At 31.7% G+C, this 26,248-nt stretch overlaps 1 protein-coding gene across 4 annotated transcripts in view; it reads left to right on the plus strand.

Moving 5' to 3' along the window:
- The window catches only part of LOC130446578 (lachesin-like), a 105,522-nt gene extending 93,792 nt beyond the window's left edge, over positions 1-11,730 (plus strand). For 2 of the 4 annotated variants that reach the window (XM_056782930.1, XM_056782932.1), the window contains exons 7-12: positions 696-836; positions 4,022-4,171; positions 6,299-6,361; positions 8,491-8,571; positions 9,738-9,970; positions 10,163-11,730. In XM_056782930.1, coding sequence (XP_056638908.1) covers positions 696-836; positions 4,022-4,171; positions 6,299-6,361; positions 8,491-8,571; positions 9,738-9,922 — 620 coding nt within the window. In that variant the 3' untranslated portion in view covers positions 9,923-9,970; positions 10,163-11,730. Of the gene's footprint in view, positions 1-695; positions 837-4,021; positions 4,172-6,298; positions 6,362-8,490; positions 8,975-9,737; positions 9,971-10,162 lie in introns of those variants that run through there. The other 2 variants (XM_056782931.1, XM_056782933.1) reach the window with 2 other exon arrangements.
- The last annotated feature ends 14,518 nt before the right edge of the window (positions 11,731-26,248 follow it).

Consider the following 26,248-nt stretch of genomic DNA (forward strand, 5'->3'; position numbering starts at 1 on the left):
ACTGAGATTTAAAATTATGGCGAAAGACTAGCGGTGACTGCATACATCCGAAATCGAAAATTGAAATTTTGGTGGACGCTTTTATAGGTTTAGGCTATCGCTTGAGATATTTAAAATTCTGGTGGAAGCGTTGGTAGATTAATAATTTCTGATTGATATTTCAAATTTGTGTGAGCCTATAAACATCAACGCACTTTATTTAAACACTCGTAATTGCAACAAATTTCATCTAAATATTTGCTGGGTGCTTAGATAGTTGTGAGCGAAATTTTTCTCTTTCTTATTTGGAAATTTAAAATTTGCAAACAGTTCTGGGTAATTTGAAATTTTGGTGTTAACCGAGGAGGTATTATTTCTGTTGTATTAAATTGTTTAAATATACACGCAAACATAGAAAGAGAATTGGGTGTTTTAGACGTCACGAGATTATTTCTAATCAAGAGTTAATTGAATAAACTTGAACAGCCCCGCAGGCTGAAAATTATAAAAGCCGAAGCGAATACGAAATCATATTCTCGGAATATTTACATAATAAGTTAATTCATTCATCAACCACTCTTAATATTAAAGGTTAATTTACTGTTAGAAAAATGTATTGGATGCGATATTGGATGCGAATGCGATTCCACCAAATCAAAATTGAAAACTTTCAACATATCCAATTACCTCATAATGATTATTGAATTAAATTACAGTTCCTCCGATGCTATCGATTCCCAACCAGCTGGAAGGGGCGTATATTGGACAGGATGTGACCCTAGAATGCCGGACGGAAGCTTTCCCAACTTCCATCAATTATTGGACGACGGAAAGGGGAGACATGATTATCTCAGGTAGTTGTATCTAACACTGAATTGATATCAATACGTTTAACAACATTTTCAACCAATTAATTGAAATATTAATCAAATTTTGACATCATTTGAGGAGCTATTCACCGTCCTATCACTTTCACTTTCATAAATGCATTTATAGACTTAGATTCTCGATTGAGAGATTTAAAATTTTGGCGAAAGTTCTTGAAGCGATAGCACACATCTAAGAATTTGAGATTCTGGCGGATGCGTTGATTAATTTAGATACTCGATTGAGATTTAAAATTTTGGCGAGAGCCTTCAAAAACAACGTATTGCATTTGAAAACTTGAAATTTTGGCGATTTTCGAGTAAAACTTTTGGAGTTATGTAAGATTGGTGGATGGATTTATAGATTTAGGTTTTCGATTGAGAGATTTAAAATTTTGCCGAAAGTTCAGAAGCGACAGTACACATCTAAGAATTTGAATGAATGCGTGGATGCACTCATGGGCTTAAGCTCTCGATCGAGATTTAAAATTTTGGCAAAAGCCTACAAAAATAACGTAAAAATGTTGAAATATAAATTTGTTTTGTATAAAATACCAAATAGTCATATTTATATCATCGATTCCGTAGGTAATTTTATTATTTTTAAAAACAAGTCACGTTTTATTGTATATTTTCCACAATAAAATTATGACGAATCAACTACTGAAAAATAGAACGTCGATTTGATTTTTTGAACTCTACAGGGTTGTACTATTATACAAATTGTCTCATACTTTTCCAAAAATTATATAACTACATTTTGAAAGTAATTAAAACTGTTAATCATTTCATCTGATTGGCTTCAATGGGAATCAAATATTGATTTATTCAGAGAAATTTTAAAAAACGTTTTGGCAAAGATGATTCTTACAAGAAATGTTATTTCTGCTTCCGAATATTAAAATAATTTCAAAATAAAGCACTGAATCGATTCGGTTTCTGAGAAACTCAATGATTATCGGTAGAATCTATTCATTGACCTGAAATTATTGATGAAGAAAAACAACTAAAGAAATATGTATAAGATGAGAAATGAGATTATTATAGAAAGAAAACTTAAACAGCAGCCAATAAGGAAAAAATAGTTGAAAGATGCACACAATAGAAGAGAACACCTCAAAGTCGCAAATAGGGAAAATTTACTACAGCAAAAAAACATAAGAAAGAAATAAAATGAAATCTACTTGGCTAAAACAAGTAACAAGTAATACAGCAGATGAAAAAAGTAGTAGAGGATCGATAAGAATGAATAAAAAGAGAATGGAAACTAGAATTCTAATAACTGATGTTTTAAGAAGCAAGAAGTAACTTTAATATTTGACATCTAATCTTTGTCCTATTTTAACCTATCATTTTTAGAGACCTATCCTCAAGTTACTGTATTTATTTCTCTGAAGCAATAATCTATTTGCATTTTGTTAAAAAACTTCTTGAAATTCAAGAATTCACTGTTTTCAATAACTGAAATTTCCTCATACAACTTTTTTAATGTATGGCGTCGAAAAAACTAATACAAAATTAAGAAATTTCGTACGTAAATGAGAAGGATTTATTGATATTGATTACGACTATGACGCTGTGAATTGAGTTTAGTGACTAGTTGGATAAACCACCCTATAAGTGAGCTTGAATATGTTTAAAATTAACTCATTCAGTATCATTCAAAATTTAGTTTTATTTCATTATAAATCAAATTAGCTCGGAATAATTTATTTACGAATGCTGTGCGCGTTTCAATAGTAATCAATATTTTGAATTTCCCATATTTTGACAAGACACCGCTTTTATTGATATTTAGTTCTAGATAATGAATAATTCGATTACTTATCATTTTTTTTTGTATTAATCCATTCTTCATTTAGTAGATGTACTTGAATCACTCCTTTGCCGTTTAAATTAAGCTACTAACCCAGCAATGAAAAATTTATACCTAAAAACAAACCGTACGTCCCAGCAATCTAAACAATCCATTAATTTTCCGTTCCCGAACGCGCGCCCTAAGTGGAAATTTAGATTCTCTCTTTCGGAAATGAGGAATAATTTTTCCTATTTTTTGAGCTAATTATGTGGAACTCGGCAGATCCGTACTTAAACGCATTGGACAGATAACAAAAGTTATAAGTAAAATTTCAAATAAAACAGAAATCTTGAAACTAATAATGATGATTGAATTATAACACTAGATTTAGGTCTCCAATACGACTTTTCTATTTTGTATTTCCCAGAAAATCTCACCCAAACCTTCAATTTTAGTTTTGTAATAGAACTTCTAAATTGAAAAATTATTTTAATCTCTCCTATAATGTGTCAATCTATTATCATTCAGAACTGCTTTGAGAATTTTCTTCAGCATTTCTGGAGTCGTCACCTCATTTGATCGATTATTGCGATCCTGGTCTCACGCTCTCGTTTAAGCTCATCTACCCAAGATTTTACTATTGATTAGACTCACCTGAAGTAGAATCTAGTTTACCTTTCATATTAATCGGGCTAAAGCCTTTCGAATCCATTGAAAACATGCTAAAGAAATACTAATCCCTCTTGAAACTTGTTTTTTTTTCACTCAACTATCGCCATCTCTAGTTCAAACCGAGTATATTTGGTTCTAATGATAGTTTTCTATGTTTTGAGTTCACTTAGTATGATATTATGTGATTTTCTCCCTGTAGATCACGTTCCTGGATCCCTTTTTTTCTGGTAATTATGTCGAGGCGACAATTTACTTTTTTGGTAGGCAGCCCCATCAACTTGTAAACAATCGAGTGTCGCGAACGCCAGACCCATCGCCTTCCTTGATTAACGATCGAACTGATTTATATTTTGTCGGAGTTGATTAATCGAACTTGGCTCTGCTACGAAAACGGTAAGTGTTGGAAGTTCGAACACTATTAACTTCCGAGTTTGATTACTGGATAATTGAATTACGATACATTATAAACAATGAGTTTTTTTGCTTAGAAAATGGGCTATAATTATGAACAGAAATGAAATTGGGATGGTCTCCATTGATATTTTAGAGATAAATAGCCTACAGGTGGAAAATCTGTTAATCCACCACTGCTGATAAGGTGCATACGACGTGGAAGTTTATTTAGATCTCAAAATGTTCAGTATTCTGGAAATTATCAAATTTTTTATGTCCTTATGGAATTAATGTGATTACAAATTGTTTACAGGTGATAAATACGAAGCTGTTTCAATGGATAACGGCTATAAGAAGTACATGATGCTCAAAATTCGTAGAGTTAATAAATCAGATTTCGGCTCATACAAATGCGTAGCGAAAAATTCTCTAGGAGAAACAGATGGCGTCATCAAATTAGAAGGTAACTATATTATCAAAAAATATATATTTTCCGTAGTTATTACGATTTTTTTGATATAAATAAATATATATTTCACAGGTAAAAATTTGAGAAAACGTTTGTTATTTCTTAGAGGTAACCTACTCGACATTTAACGTCGTTTTTTCCTCAAAGCATAACAGATTTTTGTCTATTTTTCATAAAACCTTTGCAATGTATGTTAATTGTTATTTTTCGTAATAAAATTCTCGTCCAAAATCGAGTAGAAGAAACCCAGGTATCTGCAACAACAGCTGATAACCTAACCGGGCCGCTCAAGTTCAAATTCAAATTTTGAATAAAGAAAATAAGGTTTAATCGATGTTTTACCAGGTTAACAATCTGTTCAATTGACTTCACCGTATTTGTCTTCATCGTACTGACCCCTGGAGTATTTTATTTTCTTCACTGACGCTCCAGGGGATCAATTTGAACGTACCACGATGAAAAATTGGGGTAATTCGATATTTGAGCGTTCGAATGTCACTTTTGTGGCAACAAATGAAATTCTTGATGATAACCGTATATCGAATTCGAAATTGGAACTATTCAAATTCGTTGATAGTGATTATTATTGTACTGTCAATTGTGTTCAAATTTCCAACTCCGAGATTAATTAAGATTAACGGTATTATGATGAATTATTCAGGAAAATAGGAATGTCCCTCAGCTCTGTGAAGCGTCGCCGAGAAAATGTCTTTGTTTTCGAATTACACGGAATCTTTGACTTAATAATTAGTATCGAAATATTCAGCATTAATTATTCGAGTTTGGAAAAAAGCGCAAACAGAAATGAGACGACGGAATCGTTCATAGAATTTAATACGAGATGTATCAGATTATTATGTATAAAAAGTTAGAAAATTTCCGATATTATTGTTGTTATTAACTTTTACGAAGTGAAAAATTAATAAATAAACGAAATATTATAGCAGATCGGCTGTATTGATTGTACGAGTCCGTATTTCACTTGCAAACTTTGATTAACTTTTTTCTCATATTACAAACTTTATTAATTGCGTTGAAAATAGTACATAACCTTAAAAAGTTTCTTCATCATATTCAACATAGCACCTAAATTACGAGAACGTTCAACATCCATTATTAAAAATACTTCTACACACAACGCTTGTCAGATAATCCAAGACTGTAGAAGATTTGGTTCTAATTACGTATTAGCGAACATCAGTTTGTACCAGAAGTACCAGGACTGACCTAGAGATGGCGTACACAATCTATACAGCGCATGTTTCAAGTTTGAAGACGCCATGTTGTTTAGTATTTGTTTGGCAGCCATTTTGGATATGTGACGTGAGTGTCCCGTTTTCTCAAAGCACAGATATTTCCATGGTATCTTTGGTAATGTTTTTTTTTATTGATACATCCTCGTATTCATTCAGTAATTCAATTATACACACAAACATAATCCTAAACATTCATATTGTTACTTTGCCCTGGAGTAAAATACCCGGAATTCGTTTAATATTTGCTTTTATAATAATTTTCATGACAAGATGTTTATTTAAATTATTTATTTTGAATAATTTCTGGAGAGGTTTATTTATTTATTTGTTTTGTTTCTTTATTTTCTAGAAGTTTGGAGAATACTTTTGGTATATATAAACGAGTTCGTTTAGGGTAGTTATTTTAGTTTATAATAAGTGTTAGTGAATTATTATACGTTAGTTAAGTGTAGTGTAAATAAATTAAGAACGTTAGAGACATTGTTTATTAATTAACTCCATATAAACCACATAGATAAATAAGAAAAACATTATAGCAGTCATCTTTTCGGTCTACTTGAACGAAATTTAACTAAAGAAGAATGTTGATGAGAATTAAAGGGTGTAATTAACTCTATTGCTCGAGTGCTTGCGGAGGGAAGTGAATCCTTCTCGGGAAATTCTCCAGCAGTGACTTTGGAAATTCCTAGACAGCGAATTCTCTACGAAACAAGATTTATATTTTTTTACAAAAAGGTGGTTTTTAGAACTTGAATTGACGATTTTTTTCGAAAGTTTCGATATTTATTGAGTGGATTTTTATGATAATAAAAACAATAACTTCTCTTTCTACATTTAGATTATTAGATTTCATTTTTTGTTGCAGAGATTCCAGCTCCTACAACTATTAAAACAACAACCCATTTCACGTCTTTAGATACCAAGAAAGGTATGAATTAATATGAGGAACACCTGGTAGTGATAAAATTCGAAAACTACTGCAGAAACTATTTTTTTCCTCAACAAATACAAATTTTCTTTACAAATAATCGTCCTACTTTTAGATTTTTACTTCAATCCACTTCTTTTAAATGTTTCACAACCCTTAAAATGATTGTTTGATTATTATTTCGTGAGTGAAAATCTTTTATGATCACTACACAAAGATTGCTAATATTTATAATGAAATACGGCTTTAGTATTTTTCAAAATATCCTCCATTAAGATCGACAGGGTTTTGTATTAAAATATTAAAATATAACTGAAGTGGATTAGGGATAATATCTAATTTTCATATTTTCCCTTTCTCGAATATATATATATATATATATATATATATATGTTTTACTGAAATATAAGTTTCAATAACACTTAATCTTCCACAAAAATTATCCCACAGAGCAAGAAATATTTAATAAGCAAAGAGGAGAAACGCAAAAAAATAATAGGCTTTTTAAAAATGATATCAAGTCTTATTCTTTTGAAAAATCTATTCAATTACATTCTACCAGTGGCGGGGGATCTACGACAATCAAAATTAACGCACAACCAAACTAGATTTGAGCTGGTACAAGTTCAAAAAGGTTTGATATTGAGGATTATCAAGAATTTCCGTTTTTGTGGTTAAGGAATCAATTCGAACTGTAAATTACCTATCGTTGCCATCGACTTATAAATCGGTGCGTTGTCTTGGTGAAACAATGGTTTTTCTTTCGACATACGAGTTTTTCTTTAATGTTTGCATTCAAACGATCCAAAAACTCTTTTTAATATTTTCTATTGATTGTTTATCCCTTTTTAAGATAATCGATGTCCAATATTCCACGCGCACAGTAAAATACTGAAGCTATAACCTTCCCAATCGACTGTTGTGACTTTGAACGTGGTTCAAAGGCTGCAGTATAGTCCAGATCTATAATCAACTGCTCCTAATCATCAACACGTTGTTGTTTTTGATCGACTGTTAGTAAACGCGACACACACTCCGAAAAAGCTTTCTAATGTCTTAGCTACCTCACGTAATTTTAATTTACGATTAGATATAACAAATTTGTGGACTTCTTCGTTGTTTTCTGGACGATCAGAACGTTTACCATCATCGATAGCCAGCCGAGTTTGTACAATAAGTTTTGTACATCAAAAAGCAATCATAAATTAACTTACGAAATTGCTTTGAATCCGTTGTTTTGTGAATAACAAAAGTAGCTGTTACTTAAATGGCTGTCACTTTTCACTGACTAATTGAAATGTCATGAAATTTGACATTTGACATATAGTTTTTTGAAAGTTGGTACTATATAAACATGATATGGATTTGACAGCCACGTGATGTTGAGTGATGTTAAATTATGAAATGATGTGAAAACTTTTAGAAATCATAGAGTGTATAAATTTGTACAAGAAAAAGTTCAGTTTTCAGACGTACGCCTATGTTTTGACGAAAAGAAAAAAATTACTTCTCACTGAGGACTCTTATTTATTAAACAGCTATAAAAAATGAAGGTTTCCGTAATATTGTCAAGAATAAAAGTTGAAACACTAATATAGACCGATAACTATAAAAAAAGAGGGAGAAAGACCCGAAGAAGTAGAGAAAATGTCTTTTGACACAAATACAAATTAAGCCAATTTTCAGACGATTTTTTTATTGTCATTGTCGGTTTTTAATGGAAGGGAAATGTTTAATGACGCGACATCGTTTTTTAACGATTTTCGATACTGTTTCAAATACTATACAGAGTGGTACGTTAAATAAAAGATATATTTTTAAAAAAAATTTATATCTGAACTGAAATTTCCGCTTTAAAATAAGTTTATTCAGTTTTTGTTTGCTTATATCTGTTTTATAATAAATTCTAAGCAACGACTCCATTTTGTTATTAGTTAATACGCTCGTTGTACCCAAAAAAGGTACAATTTATTTCAGTAAATGAACCCATTGCATAATTCATATAACAAAAGATAATCCATTTTAAAATCTCACTTTCTGTGTAAACATAAATATCCTCAGATACTTTCTAACCATTTTAAAGTATAAATTATGCACGTCTTTGGGAATAATGCAAATGTGGATTGCAGGAAACTCCAGGGGATCTACGAAGGGTACATCGAATGACAACAGGGTGAATTCTGTGGGGAAAGAAGATACAAGTATAGCAGGTCAGCTTTAATCATACTATAATCAAAATAATAATCATTTTTGTCACAAATACATACAATATATTGAGAATTTCATATTTGATATCTAACATGTTTAGGATCTTAAATTAAAACTCAGTTTTTAGTTAACATCAATTGATTGTTTCGGCAGGCGTTAATAACGAAGCGAACTGATAATTTTTGCATACTTATTACCTGATATTTTAGTAGAATATTCATATTATGACAAAAATAATACGAAAACATCAATCAATAATTTAATTTCTTCAACTGACAATACAGAATGTTTCACAATGTCATTTTCATATTATCATCATCATTGTAGGAGTGTTAACCATCGACGAAAGATGAAATGAAAGTCGATAGGAGCTAAATCTGGCTTATAGGGTGCAATTCAAAATTTAATTTATCAATTTTGACCGTTGCAATAACGGATATGTGAGCTGGTGAAACAAAACTTTGTTTTTAGCAAAAATTCGGCCGTTTTAGCTTAATTTCTTCCTCTAAACATTGCACATACTTTTCCCAGGGATTCTCAATTTGTTCGATACCTTTTTTGACATTTTTTCAAGACGGGAAACCGAAAATAATCCGAGTGGGCTAAATCTGGGGAATGGGACAGCAATTCCAACTTTAATTTGGGCCATTGAAGTAGCGGATGTGTGACATAGTGCATTGCCATAATAAAACAACACTTCTTCTCAGCCGAATGCTTAATTTCATCGCTCAAACGTCAATGAAAATTATCCCACACGCCCACCAAAAAATGGAGTTGCAGATGGAACGATTTTTGTCTTCATTAGAACCGGTTCTCGTGAATCGTCAAGCTTTCCAAAACACTCGATGGAAATGGAAACTGTCTCACTTGGAGTAGAATTTGTTTCAGTTTTCATATTGTTTGGTCTAATACCTTTCAAATAAAAGGTCAAGACCAAAACTAAATGCATATTTGGACACTAGGAAGAACAAGTCAGCAGCAACAACCTAAAAATGTCGTAGATTTATTCTACTTGATTCAAAATAATTTTCGTACATGTAAACGAGAGAAAAAATGATAAATTAAGTATCTCTTTTTAAGAAAACTATGGTTATAATTTTTGCAAATATATTAATTTATTATTTATTCGAATTAACATCGTTTGAAAATGTATCTTTCTTTGGAATAGAATACGACTACGATAGCGAATACACTCTGCCGTCCAACGGACCGCCACCCATCCAGGAGCCTCCGGGCGCTTTCAGTGGAGCGTCACGAAACTTCAACTCTATCGCAGTCGCCATTTTCTTCTTGTTCTTCTCGCTATTCTTTTACTTTTTGGAAATGGTTTCGTCCGATGAAGGCCCGAGGTGATGCCCCAAATGACATTAGGAAAGTAAAATTCGTGTGAAGGAGAAGCGGGTGAGTTTTATTTCTTACTGTTGTTTTTTAGTTTTATTCACTTGAAGCGAAGTTGGATTGGTTTGTTGGGAAAATTAACAAACGGTCGAGAAACTTCGATCAAGATTCGTTACCGTATTTTGTGTTTTATAAATCTAAAAATTTATTTATGGATTTCATTAGTTCTGATTGTATTTTTTTCGTTTGTTTCAGTATCTTAGAAAAGTGCCATGGGTCTACAAACGTGGCAAAACATATCCAGAACGAGACTGATTGATCAATAACTCTATTTAAAAAAAAATTAGTATTTAAAAAGAAACTGCGTTGTAAATATTGTAAAAATAATGTAGTACAATGTGTATACAAAAAAAAACGAAACTATGTTAAAATGTGTTATAGAAAACTGCTTTTCAATTTAAAAATAGTGCTTGATAGATAAGGGAGCGAAATATTGGGAAACCAGCTAATCAACAACGATCGATAATCACTGGTTTATAGTAATTTTGTTGCCCTAGATACGAAAATTATTTATGCACCAAAATCATGAAAATATTAATGATATATCTATAATCTCAGTTATAAATTCATGTGATGATCTCATCAATTGATACCTAAAATCTGGAAGTTTGTCTGTATAATTTGCTGCTTGATTTGCCCATAAACTGAATCTTCCTTCAATTGCTGTACTCGACCATCAAATATTTCACCTTTCAATTTTTTTAATACTAAACTACGAAAATTTACTGCAAATGTAATTAAAACACACAATCAAAGTGTTTTATTTCAATCTTGAGGCTAATAATTATGATATTTGTTTTGAAAAATTGAGACCACTTAAATCACTGCGTCCATTTTGAGAAAATAATTTTGGGGTAAATGTTTCACCCTCGTATTCACATCCAGTGGTAGACGGTCCCGATTTCCGTGAATTTGCAGAACCGGACATTTTGTAGACTTTAAATCTGGGTAACCCCACATTTGATTTCGATTAAAAATCTTCAACGTCTACTACCAAAAACTAATCCAAAACATTCTCGCTTTTTTTACAAAGTTTGTGGTATTTTGTTTTCGTTTTTTTTGGGATATAAAACCGCAAATATAACAAAATAAGTGACTAGAATATTTACACAAAATATATTAGAATGGACTTTTAGTAATTATATATTATATATTAAAAAATATTAATTCATGACTACTTATTTTCCAGATTTACGTCTAGGTACTTCAATATCAATATTGTCAAATAACTGGGATATCAGTTGTATGAGTATGAAACAAACCTATAATTATACAACAATCATGAAAATATGGGTTTATTAAGAAATTTCATGAATATATTTCTAATCTGTGCACGTGGAAATGATTGATGATATCTAGGGCAACAAAAAAAGTTTTTTTTTGTAGAGCTGAGTATAATTAAGTGCCAACAACAATTTACACTCATTTATTTATTGTTATATTCCAGATATTTTCGAATGATAAAATATAAGTTTACAAATACTGATTTAAAATGTTTTAAAAAATAATATGATCTAATTTTTTCGATGAAATTCAGAGAGTACTTGTTTTATAGCGAAACTGAAATATAACAGCTTAAATTCTGGCTTACAAATCTTCTTATCGGCTGTAGACGTTTATTTTCTTATTTTTCATATAAGTTTGATATAACAAGTATTTTTTGAAGCGCCTCTGAAGAATTTTCAACTCACAAATACGAAAATTTAATTATTTGTTATTAGAAATACATAAAAGAAAAGAGAAATAAATTTTAAGACAGTAAATTCTGAGTTTTTTTTCATAACAACTATTTAAAAATAAGAAGTTTCTTTTGGTATAATTTATCGATGTAATTTTTTTGAAAAATCACATTCAGAACGTATTATTTCCACACTATTACATATAATTTAAATTAGATATGAGTACAAATAAATTCATTCAAGATTTTTTCAGAAAAAATTATCAATTTTCGTTATTATACGAAAAAAAAGATTGATCATTGATCTTACTGGTACAACAATGTATTTTTGGAAACCAATAAAACGTGGAGCTCCTCAAGGCTCAGTACTAAGCCTTTTTTTATTTCTACTGTTTTTCCACGATATATATAGATAATATCTCTTGGAACAACCCCTTAGGATCACCCTTAAATCATAAATTGACGAAGTGAATCTGTTAAATTCTTAGGGCTGTTAAATATTAACACAAAGTACTGATTCATACTTTCTAATTTAGTTTTAGGAAGTTCATTGTAGATTTATGCGTTTAAAAACGATCTTTATCTATCTAATCCACGATTAGAATTAGGCTCGATACTATACAATGCAAATACAAAAAAATGCACAATCATTCACTAATTGAAATAAAATCTAGTTTTTTCTAGAATTTGAAGGTATATTTAATGGTTCTATGGTAGTTTAATGTTTCTATTGATATTTAATACAAATTATTTTATTTGTTTCTTTCTTAGTTTTCCACAAGCTTTTTCTCTGTAATATTAAAATTAAGAGAGATTAGACCAAAAACAAAAAACGTACAATCCTCGTATATATGAACATTTATTGTTTTAAACAAGATTTGGTATCATTAATTACATTTACCAATTTGCTGTTACATCACTGATTGTTAGTACCAACGTGTGGCAATGATTAATTGCCAGACATGTGTTATCATCTGCATACCATAATTCATTACGAAATAATTGATTTTTCAATTTTGCATTGTTAGCAAACTACGGATATCATCGATGTACAAAAATCCCACTATATTAAAAGTAAAAAGTAAATTTCGTTGACGTAAACAAAAAAATTAATAATTATTCAATTTGGAAGCTAAGAAAATTATGTTTAAATGTTAATTTAAAGATCAAATAAACGATTTCACAACAATCGGTAACAGATCTCGTATTATCACTGCAGCGTCTTCAACTATGAGCTACGACATCAGATTTATGATAATTACATTACATGTAAATATGAAGGGCCACGGAGAAAAACGATCAAAGTCTATTTTTTGTCTAATTCAGTTTGTTACGGATTATTAAAAGTATTTTTCAACTGTACTATTCTTTTGGCGAAAAAAATCATAGTCACTGAGTTATAACAGTCAAAAGATTGGAAAAACGATCTTAGTCCAAGGGCTGAAAGCGATCAGGGTGCATTTTTCTAATATATTAGCAGAGTTTTCTGTGGTTACTGTGTTATTGGACAGATCTATAACCTCAATCTAACCTCTTTTTATATTTAAATAGCAGCATGTTGTGTAAACGAGGTAATGTGAAAAAAGGAAAAATAAAAGACGTGATGAAAAAACTGCGGGCCTCAAGTAATGAGATTAAATCATTTAAAGGGAGGAAATTCCACTATTCATTAAAAGATACATCAAGGGTGACAGCTTTTCGTGAAATTTTCAATTTTTCTCGAAAGGATACATGCAGCAGTTGTGATTTACTTAAATTTGATATTTCAGTTTTAGAAGATAAAATTGATGAAAAAATTAACGAAAGAACTTATAATAAAAAGTAGAGCAAAAAAAGTTTTCTTTAATTGTTGCTAAGAAGCTAGAAAAAATGAAGAAATTGAGGAAACTACCATTGACTTTCAAAAAAAATCTACCTACTCCTAAATAACGTGTACTAGCGTTATCAATTGAGTTTCATATCTTTCAACAAGTGTTGTCAGGCTCGATATCAGTATTTTACTCATACGGGGGGTTAATGATATTTGTTCCATGCTAAAACACTTCTTTGAAAATATCTTAAGCCCACCAGTAGTTATTTTCTGTCACATTAATCAAATTACTTCGGATAAATCTAGTTACAAGGAAAAAGTTTGTATGAGAAGTAGGCCAATTTGAAAACCTGTCCAATGGAAGAGGCTAAATTGAAGATATTCTTTTATTTAAAGCAGCTTTTGACCAATCCAGGTGCTCAAAGATTCTATGACTAACTGGTTCCTGCCTCTGTTGAAGACGAAGATGATATCGAGTTTGTAGATGACCCACCAGTTGATGAACTGTTAAATAATGTATTACAGCATCAAGACTTTGAAAAATTAAATTACCTCCATTTTTTAAGCTTTTTATTTAACTTAAAAAACAATATTTCATTTTGCGAGGATACAGAGAAAAACTAATCAATTCTGAGGAATATACTAACCATATTCAAATCTATATTAAAGTGAGAAAAACAATAAGTCATAATTATCATAATTATTTTTAGTTGAATTCAAATACGTGGCAACAACATCCGGTTAGAAATATAAAAAACTAACCGTGTTTTTCTTCTGGTTAAACTTAAATCATCAATTATTCTTCTTCTTTCTAAGATTAAGAAGGTCTCAGCTGTCGGGGTTATTCAACCCGTTTTTTAGTGCTAATACAGACCAAGTCCGAGGATTATAATTTGATATTTCAGACACTGTTTGGAAATTTAAACGACTAGAATGAACCGTAAGCTAAATTCCTAGTTTTCAGAGAACTGTGGAGAGAGACTATAAATCCTGTTCTATTGACAGTTGACATATTTCCAATATCTACACTTATCTATGAAGTATCTTGAAAGACAGTTAATTAAGATTCAGTTATTCTTGTTCTTTTTAAGATTAAGAAGATCTCAGCTGCCGGGGTTATTCAACCCGTTTTTTAGTGCTAATACAGACCAAGTCCAAAGAAAATAATTTGATGTCTGGAGCACTGCTTGGAAATTTAAACAAACAGTTTAATTGCGCTTCGTCGAATTATTATAATTTGAGTTAATTCGAAAAAATCTGTAAGACATCCTCTTCCACGTCATAAACAATAAACAATTTACTGTAGTCAGATATTAATTTTGATCTTGAGTTCAATCTGTATCTTACCCCTAGCGAGTAGTATCTACTTTTCTGCAGTCTACGCTCGACTGCCTTTACTTGCTTTCCTCCTAATCTGCATACGGAAATCATTGCACTAAATAGCAAAGTTTAGAAGACGCAGGATCTTTAATTTTAATTTACCCCCGGGAGGTAATTCATTACTATGCATGAGGCTTCTCGATGATACTATACAATCGTCTCTTATACAAATATTCCACATCTCGGAAACGTCAAAATCTCTATTCCAAAAAGAATTTAGTTAAAAATATTCAACTAATTATTATATACAGTGTTGTCAGATATTTATTTAAAATAATAAAATAAAGCTGTAATATTAATATTAGTATAACTTTGCATTGATTTATTTTATGGTTATTTTATAATAAACTCTGTATATATTCGTCAATAATTTATATAACAACATCTGGTTAGAAATCTGGTTAGAAATATAAAAAACTAATCGTTTTTTTCTTCTGGTTAAACTTGGATCATCAATAGCGCGTTGTAACAAATTTCTCTCACACGCTAAAATATTTATCTCTCATTCAAAAAGGAATAATACCTCTAATTTCTAAAGAAGGAAATGAGCCTCATCTATTTCAATTAGCCGACTCCGCAAACCTGTTTATTATCAATTTCTTACGTCCCTACAACATTTTAGGCTGGTTTTTCTCGACATAAAAGGGTGAAATATATTTTTTTTCTTCGATAATTTATACGGGAAAATATCGCACGCTGGCGATTTCCATATTTTTTGAAATATGATCGTCCCAGAATCGTATTAGACGCACCTGCGTTCAGGACCGGTAACAGGACTAAATTGATTTATTTATATATAGAAAAAATACACAATATTAGAAAATTTCACAAACATCGTCTTTCAAATCGATAAATCGTTTCTACTGAACTTTGAATCTATGAGGTCTGGTTATTAAATCTTTGAAAAAACAAACTCCGACTGAGTGTTATAAACTGTTGCCTACCAGTACAATCCTTTATCTGGTGTAAACGTTTTAGTAAGAACCTAGAGAACAAATCAAAATTCTAGCCAATGTTGATAGTGAAGAGGACTGAAAGGGTTGCAAAGGATCAGTAATCAAATGCAAATTACGAAAAATGGCTCGATTTTGAACCAGGTCAACGCTTCTGCACATAACGCTACCTTTGAAACAGTATTTGACCAGTAATCTCCCTCCAGTGCTCAAACACCCGTCGTATTCAACAGACTGCGTGCGACTTTTTTTGTTTCCGAATATAAAATCTGCTTTGAAAGAGAACCGATTTGAGTTGATGAAGCGGAAAAACAGAGCTCCTAAAGACAAAAACCGAAGAAGACTTACAGCACTGCTTTGATCAATGGAAAAAACGTAAAAAGCACTACAATTAAGAAAAGAACAGAATTTCCACTTATAGCAAGCGAAAACCAAAAATTATTAACGAGTTTAAGTGTGGTTTAAAGCTAATTCTGCATTGCAGAAGGTTCAGATACAGGATCAGAGAATAAGAATGAGTCATAAAAAGTCATACTATTCGAAAAAATAGTTATAGAGGTAGTTAGTTATAAGCAGAATACTAAAAGGAAACAAGAAACAGAGAAGAAGGTAATGATAAAGTTCTATAAAAGAATATTTATATCTGGAGTAGAGCGTTTCTAAAAGTCTAAAAAACGAAGTAAATCTCTAAACTTTTGCAAACTAGATGATGGTAAGAGGAGGTTTAGAAGGTAATTATAAGCATAATACTGAAGAGAATGAAGAAATGACATTGCGTTCCTATCAATAAACATAACAAATTTAATTAAAGGTAATTAGAAGATGGGAGATACTTTTATTCTCAGCATTTGAAAATGTTTCCTTTTTCTTTTTCCAAATATGATCAGTTGTGGTTCAGGCCATAGAACAAAACAGAAAATATTTAACATCCCACTAGTCTTAATTTTAGTTATAAAGAAATATCTTTGCTATTATATGTTGTTAAACGCTGCTCGAACTACCTCTTGACCGTACTCACTGGAAAATGTTAAAGAAAAATCTAAATTCTTCACTTGCAACTGCAATATCTAATATTGATTGCTTCTTCGTTAATTTTGATACCTCCTGATAGTTCTGTCAACGTTTTTCTAAATATTTCTTCGAGGTAAATGTTAAATAGGAAAGTCGTAATTCCTTGTTGACAGCAATTTATTTTTGAAGTTTGACTCCAGTCCATATTAGCATCAAACCAAGAACAATTTCATTGTCGACAGCCTTGTAGAAAATAATAAAGCACGTGTGAACGTTTTTGATCATTTCTCTGGATGAAAGGGGGATGAAGATTGATTGCAGAAAGTCTTTTGAAATCTTCTCTACATCGTAGTTGATATTGAGAAAGATTTTTGCAGTTTCACTACAGTCCATATTAGCATCAAACCAAGAATTATTTCATTGTCGACAGCCTTGTAGAAAATAATAAAGCACGTGTGAACGTTTTTGATCATTTCTCTGGATGAAAGGGGGATGAAGATTGATTGCAGAAAGTCTTTTGAAATCTTCTCTACATCGTAGATTCGTAGATGATATTGAGAAAGATTTTTGCAGTTTCACTCCAGTCCATATTAGCATCAAACCAAGAACTATTTCATTGTCGAAAGCCTTGTGGAAAACAATAAAGCACAAGTGAAAGTTTTTGATCATTTCTCTGGATGAAAGGGGGATGAAGATTGATTGCAGAAAGTCTTTTGAAATCTTCTCTACATCGTAGATTCGTAGATGATGTTGAGAAAGATTTTTGCAGTTTGACTCCAGTCCATATTAGCATCAAACCAAGAACTAGTTCATTGTCGAAAACCTTGTAGAAAACAATAAAGCACGTGTGAACGTTTTTGATCATTTTTCTGGATGAAAGGGGTTGATTGGAGTAAGTCTTTTGGACTCTTCTCTACATCGTGGACGATTTTGAAAAAGTTAGATCATACAAACAGATTACCTGTAAAAGAATTTGACACCCATTCTGTTAAGTTATGAGAAATTATACTTCTGTATATTACGGGGTTTGTAACTGCACGTATATAGAAAGAATCAATATGTCCTGAAAGTTATGAAAACGATAAAATTTCACTAAGCTCACACTTTCGGAATTTTCAGGAAGGATTTGAATGCGAGCGCTAGAAGTAATATCGCCCCGTGTGTGTACTTTAACTGAAAATCTTGGCAATATCCTTTCGACTCCTAGTAATATCTTAGTATTTTTATAGTGTTTCCTACCATATGACACCTACGTATTCTGAAGCATGAAAATACGAAAAGAAATTAAATCAATTCGCTTAAGAAAAAACCACGACGTCGCTATCGATGTAGCGCACCTGAAATCTCGTACTTTTAGAAATATCGAAGCAAAGAAAATATTTTACAAGAACAATCTGTCAGAAAAGATTGGTCTTCTGAGGAGTGACAGGCGGCGGGTAAGTCCCGTTGGGGGTACAATGAGTAATGGTTTCCACTACGGAATGTTGAAGATATGTTTAAGAGAAAGCTCATAATATGATAAAAACCGAAACATTTAGGTTATTTTATACATATATTGATGATCATTTTTCCATATTCAACAAAAATATTAAAAAGTAGCGGAGATATCGTTTGATACACATCCGACCAAATTTCAAAATGATTAGTTTATAATTTCTTGAGCTAGAACGTTTAAAAAAAGTATTAAACTAATTGAAATAACTTATTGAAGAATCAGCCTCTACCTTAATGAGTTAGAAGCTTACCACACCTTTCTGATTTTTTCTTATTTTGTTATTTAATCGTTATCATGACTAGATGGTTTATGAAAAACCCATAAAAGTTTGTGGTTCTATAAAAAAGTATATCAGCATTATGAGGTTGAAGGATTTTATTTCTAATAGTTTTTATAATTAAATTGAGTTGTTTTGGGACCTCACTGCATATAAGATCGTAACAGAAAATGTCAATTCGAGCTCTGGATTTAGACACCTTAGAGTCTTATCGTTATTAAAGTTGTAAATAGAAGTTCTCCATTCGTCGGATTTTCGGTTAGGCCTGAAAAGGGATTAGTCGTATCTCTGCCGAATTGCAAAAAAAAAATCTCGAGAAAAGTTTTTCGCAAGCTTTGGAAAATGATCATATTTTCTTAGATATCGATCAAAGCTACTGCAATAGTTTCCATATCTTTCAACGATCAAATTTATTTAGGAAAAAAATTACAGATACTTCTATGCGTATATATATATAAGTGTATTAACCACAATAGGAAAATTTAAAATTCGTTTGTTATAATTTGCACAATTACTTTCTGTTCCTTGGTCTTGGATGTTATTAGAGATGAAATAACTTCAGTGATACCAAAATAAAATTTAATATACTGACATCACTAATATTGAATATGATATAATCCTTCTTCTTTTTAAGGTTAAGAGGGTCTCAGCTGTCGAGGTTCTCGGCCTGTTTTTACTGTTAATACAAACCAAGTCCGATGATTATAATTTAATGTTTAAAGCACTGCTTGGAAATTTAAACAATGAGAATAAACCGTAAGCTAAATTCCTAGTCTTCAGGAAACTATGAAAAGAGAAAATAAATTCTGTTCTATTGACAGTTGACGTATTTCCAATACCTACACTTGTCTATGAAGTAACTTGAAAGAAAGTTAATTAAGATTCAGTTATTCTTCTTCTTTTTTTTTAAGGTTAAGAAGGTCTCAGCTGCGTAATATAATTTTATGTTTGAAGCACTGCTTGGAAATTTGAATAACCAGTTTAAAAATATTGTCTCACGTTGTATAATCGCACATCGTCGAATCAACGGAATTATTATAATTTGAGTTAATTCGAACTGAAATCGATAAATAGTAGCGAATTGTTTAAGCAAACCCAAAACGTGGGATTGCGAAGAGAAAGCATTATAAATTAGAGCCGAATTTGGTCTAACTGATTCACTCAGTAGTGAATGGAAATAGTTTATTTAACCTGATAGATTTGTAGTCGCTTAATCAAACCTTTGAACAAAGTTAACTTAACAACATTATGTTTCGATTGTTCGCTAATATATGTGGATTTGGAGCAGTGCATAGAATACACTAATGGCATTTGTTTCCAATTGAATAGGAGATTATAATTCAAATGCGTTTAATCATATAGTATAGTCAAAAATATATCAGGTGAAGCTCCAGTTTGTTCAAAATAGTTTTATTAACATCGAACCAAGACTATTTCCTATTCTATTTTCTTAATAACATTGGGAGAGTTTTGGTAAGGAGGAAAGAATTTTTGGTATCCAATAGTACAGAAAATGTTGTTGGACTCTATATTTTGGTAAGCAAAAGGTATTTTACCTTAACATTGGTAAAATAATAGACCAAGAGAATTGGTATAACTTTATGGAAGAAAGAAACAACTAGTTTCATGGAGCAAACACGATGAACCAGCACAAACCACATTGAAAGCTGGAAAACCCCAAAAGAATCTAATGCTGGCAGTTTGGTCGGATTACAAAGATGTTGTGTTTTTTGAGCTAGCTCTAGGGAACCAAACGATCAATTCTGATGTTTACTGTCAATAATTGATGAAGCAATCAAGGAAAAACTCTAGAATTATCAAATTGGAAAGGTTTAGAGTTCCACCATGATAATACAAGACCCCAGATAAATTATGTTACATACCTCATACCGCCCTGATCGGGTATCATCTGATTACCATTTATTTCGAAATTTCCAGAATGATCAAACTTTCAGAAATGACGATGACATTCAATCGCACCTGGTTCAGTTTTTTCCTAACAAGGTTGATGTTCAAATGCTAAACGATTTTCTAGATGTGAACGCTTATTTAAGTGGTAATAATTTACAAGGTGTTTCACAACAAAGTTTACCTTTGTATTGTTTATTGCAGGTGGACGCGGGAGATATATCAATCGGTAGTTTGGTTTGAAAACAAAAAACGATAATTCAGTGCCTGTAGCGCGTAAAAACTTCCGCAATACTATCCAATGATTAATGAGACAGAATAAACGATGTATAAATCAAAATTTGGACGCCCAAGGTCTTCTAGAAGGTCTAAAACGTATTTTATTTGTTCGTAATGCATTCTGTTGTCTTAAACGTCCATATATCATCATTCTTTTGATGTTTCAACCTAACAAAACTCAGTTGGTACAACAATTGAGTCCCCAGATTGCAGGCCAGACACTTTCCAACGCTTACAAACAATTTTTTTTGGGATGAAACTCATGTTCTTCTTAACATACACGCCAAGATGAAAAGGAACGTGCAGTTACGGTGAATTAAGAGACTTTTGTGCCTGAACTGCTAAACACAGCAAGATGGAGGTCTTCACGCAGTCCCGATTCAACACCTACGGATTTTATGTTGTAGGTTCATGTCAAATGTAAAGTTTGCTTCCCTGGTACAAATTAAAGAAAATATCCATTACTAATTGGCATCCATCACGGAAAATACCTGCCCAGCTATCATAGGAATTTTAGAGCTCGATTAATTGAAATAAGATTCAAAATTATCTATTATAGACTACGAATTTTCGACAGAAGTGAATAATTTGTTATCAGATACTGTAAAAAATTGTAGGAACGTACTTCCACTTACAAAAAGATGTTGACATCTGCCAACATCTTCTTGTAAATGAATAATATCGTTCCTGCTTTATCTTTATCTATGAAATGTATTATCTTTGTTGACGTTTTAATACAATTCATATTGAATCAGCGTCACCTAGAGGCGTTGAATCGATTCAGAACCGTCGGTAGATCCGATCGCTTGGCGCCCTCTGGGATTTAAAGATGTTATTAATAATGTAGACGGTAGTCTATTCCGACCAGTCACACTCAAACAGTTTTATTGGTTTTCTCTTATCAGAGCTCTTAGCTGATAGAATCATATGTACATGGAGCGAATCGAGATTATGTTTTTTTCAGTCTCCATGGGATTCCCAAGAAAGTAATGCTTCTGCATTGGTTGTTTGATATAATATATTTTGTTATCGTTTTTTTTTTATTTTCTAGATATCTAAGATGTATGCTATCAGGAAAAGTTTTTATTTTATTTCGTTGTTAAGAAAAACGATAAGTTTTTCATTCAATGAATGTGATTTGTTTGATTTCATTAGTCACGTGATTAACAATCTAATTTTTTTGAAAACTGTGTTTAATGATTGAATTATTATCACGTGAATTTATATTATACTTTTTTTCGTTATATAGTTAGTTGGAAAATCCTTTTTCCCCAAAACAAAAATGGAAAGCAACCTTTCAAACCTGTAAACAACATCATCTTGACAGCTAAACAGAAAGAAAACCCCAGTTGCCATGAAAGTCCTTTGGCAATTTCTTTTTCAGATTAAATTTACTTCAAAATAAAGGAACGGCTCTAGCTAAATTCTGTATATTGTAACGAAAAATATATTAAGAAAATTAGAAACACGATCTTTATAATACTGAATTGTAAATAAATAAAAATGAAATTTTATTGTTATACAAAAAGTGAAATTAGAAACTGTATTGAAATAAAACTGATATTTCTTTCAAAATTTTTTAAATTTAATTTACGAATCCGGTCCTTTTATAAAACAAAACATTCGTATACACATTTCTTTGAATTACATTAATGCCATTCGACACGCACCGTTTATTAAGAGGATTTGATTGTCCCTAGGACGACTTATGAATAAAAATGGACCGATTTGGGTAGGAACCTGAAAATCCAATAAGAAAACGAAAAAAGTCTATAACTGTATCAACACGAAAACGCATAATTTACTTAAAGATAATAAACGTTAAGAGAAAATAAAAGTTGTTTGTAAATTGGTACTAAATTACATCACCTCTTCATTGTTGGAAAATATTTCAACTCTGGGAATAGAAAATCATCCGTTTTTGCTTGATTTCTACTCGACGTTGATAGTTTTTCCTTTTTAAGGATATTCAATGAAAATTATTATACGCGCATCCCCAAAAAACGGCGCCTGCAGATATAACGATCTTTATCTTCAGGTGTAAAATTATGGATCCACATTTCTCTCTTTGTCTTTTAGCAATCTCAAACAGATCTAAATCTAGTTCATACTTTATATTAGTTGAATTAAGACATTTCAAATTCATTGTCAAATACTAAACAAGATGGCGTCTTCAAACTTGAATCATATAATGTATAGATTGTGTACTAATACTAAACCGCCATCTTTAGATTAGGTCGTGTACTGTTGGGGTAGAAGCGAAAATCAATAATATTAAACGAGACATTAAATAAATATTTTAGTAGTGATTCTACCACGTATGTAGTCCAGTTTTATTGGAAAAATAAAAGGCAATGTAATAATCGAAACGCAATTTGTGCCAGATCGGTTTTTCATTGAGATATATATACGATTCGAGAATATGGACAAAGTTGTAATAAATCTGTGGACCGCAGCGACCACATAATGTTCTCTTCCTTCGATTTATAAACGTGTATTGTCGATTTTTACCGTATTCGATTCATTACAAGAGAAACTTTGTATATATATTATAGAAGATCTGCAGTAAAACGATGTTTGGTTAAGAATTTACTATATTGAATTTATACGAATATTAATATGAATAATTGATGAAAAGTGTCATAGAAAGCACGTACTTTATCGATAATCACTTAAGGATTCTTACAAAAATGAAAAAATCTCTTATTAAAAATTTATAACGTCCTCTTTTTCATTTGACTGATTGTTTGCTTATTTATGAATGAATTTAATCTATTTTATTTAAAAATATCTCCTTAGACACAATAACACATTAAAATAATCATTTCTACGTGAAAATAAATATTTTTTTACAAATATATAATTTTTAGGTTATGTTAGGTTCTTAGTCAGTTTGTTTTATTTTCCTCGGAACTTTTCAAATATTTCTTCATCCTTTCCTAATCCTTGTATGTTATATCGTCTAATTCTATATCTAAACTCCAGCCAGGACCTTAATCTCCATCGTTAGGATGCTTTTGTCTGTCCATCAGACTCTGAAAAAACTTTATTGTCTTCTAACCGTCCACTAAAAATTGGTTATAAAATTGTTTGCTGCAAAATATTGAACTTGCAGCTTCTTGGACATTGTATTGCATCATGTCAAAGACTTCCTTCTATAATAGCCATTTAGATCAATAAATTTTTGTATTCTTTATGCTTGAGTCTTAGAAATCTGCCACCGCACCACGAAGATAGCTTAAAGCTTCTTTTTTCAGCTCTTCTTCACTTGTGAATTGCCACCCAAATGTTTCAGGAAAAACATGGTAATCACTGAAGGCCAAGTTTGGGTTGTAACAAGGATATGAGATAGAAACGCAGTTAATTAGTGAACACGCCTTTCCTCTTGTTTCAAATATCATATCGAAAGTTCCTCAACGTATGACAGTAGCTATCAGCATTAATTGTTGCACTAGTAAGCAGGAATTTGCTTAACAATAACTCTTTTCCATCCCTAACGACTTTGTCAATAGACATAATTTACTTGAACTTCTTCGGCGTCGGTAAGCATGTATGATTCCTCTTATGGTATAGTTCTTTTGCAGATAGTTTCAGGTCTTGTCCTTAGTCCACCAATATCTCGTCATCGGTTACGTAGGAATGCATGTCGCGTTTCACACGTTATCGTTCGACAGCATTTTCGAAACCCATCTTGATATATGCTAAACGGTTTCTCAAAATGTTGTAAATACCTCAGAGATTATACGCTGATATCCTGAACCATCACGCTTCGATCATTCAGCTTCTTTCTCTTCTGCAGCAATTGCGCAAGTGATGCACCTCATACAGCTGGGAATGAATGTCTTCGGAAGGAACGGTTTTTTTTATACAAAAAAGGAATCAAATCTAGCGTGAGGATCGAATGGAAGAAGTCCTTTACGACTACCAAAACAAGAAGGAATGTTATTGATAGCTCGCCAAGGCGGAAACTGGTGGAAAATCCTGGATAACATCATTCTTAGTGTCCCCAGCTCTTTGGGAACCTTATTTTATGATCAACTACCATAAATATATGTTAAGGATTAATCCTAGTTAGATATATTCCTTTTCTACTAAATTCAGTTAAGTTTTCTCAAGTTGACGAAAAAAATTTTTCACAATTAGCGCCCATTAGCTCCCATTGTACTCGAATAGGTACACCTAAATTATCTCGATTTCAGCGCCACACATTGTTTACTAGTGTTATTTTAATAGAACTGTGGCAGTGATTAACAATAATTTTGAATCAATTGGATTTAGCTGTGAATATATTTACCGCGCTTCTACGTATTGCTGATGTAATTAGAGGTTAGTTGATATTATACACTACAACCGACATTGTAAATAAGTGTGATTGAATAATGTTTTATAGGTTATGTATCAAAAATATGGTCATATGTAAAAAGTCCTACAATATTATGTTTTTTTGTTTTTCTAATGTAAATCTCGGTGTACTCATTTGAGTACACTGGGGACACGACTATACTAGGCTATTTTTCCAGGAACATTCTACAATGGACATTAACGGAATTGCAACTAGCTTTTTGTGGTAAAAGATTCAAAACCTTAGCTTCTGCAGTTGATGCTGGTGAACAAGCAAATAATGCTAATTTGAAAATTGATGTCGTTATAATTCTGCCAGAAGTGGATTATCAAACTGACGAGGAAGAATTTGATGAAGACGATTTACTAGCTGCAGATCTGCCAGCAGATATTCCAGGTGAGGTAGAAATTGATCTCGATGGGTCTGATTTTGAAGACGAAGATGGCCTGCTACTGACGGAACTTCAAAATGTGCAACCAACTAATTCAACCGAAAATTTGGATAGTATGCCACTGTTATATAGATGGTATCTTCTAAAGGGGAATCCTAATTGGACGCAAGGACCTACAGTATTAGAGATAGACAGCACAGATGAAGCCGAAGTTCGGTTAGAACAACTTCGACAAGATCTAACAGGGCTGAATGCTGTACAGATTTTCGAAAAACTATTTGATGACGAAATGCGGCATCTAAGAACAATCATAATTTTGTATCAACCAAAGAAGAGTTAAAAATTTTCGTTGGTGTTCTTCTCTTTTCTGGGTACCATTAATTGCCTCGTGAGCGCCTTTATTGGAATCTTGATGAGAATGTTGGAGTTCCTTTTATTTCAAATGCAATTAGTCGAAACAGATTTACAGAAATATAAAAAAATATTTACATTTAGCAGATAACAGAACACTGGATACTGAGAACAAAATGTACAAAATTCGGCCACTTATGAACATTCTCAACTCAAAGTTTCAACAATGGGGAATTTTTCATAAATTCTTGTCTATAGACGAAGCAATGGTTAAATATTATGGTCATCACTCTGCGAAGCAATTTATAAGAGGTAAACCTGTTCGTCTCGGATACAAGGAGTGGATGTTGTGTAGCTCGGATGGATTTTGTTATTTATTCGATACCTATTGTGGAGCTAAACCGTC

The sequence above is a fragment of the Diorhabda sublineata genome, chromosome 7, assembly GCF_026230105.1.
Source record: "Diorhabda sublineata isolate icDioSubl1.1 chromosome 7, icDioSubl1.1, whole genome shotgun sequence".
Classification (NCBI taxonomy): Eukaryota; Metazoa; Arthropoda; class Insecta; order Coleoptera; family Chrysomelidae; genus Diorhabda; species Diorhabda sublineata.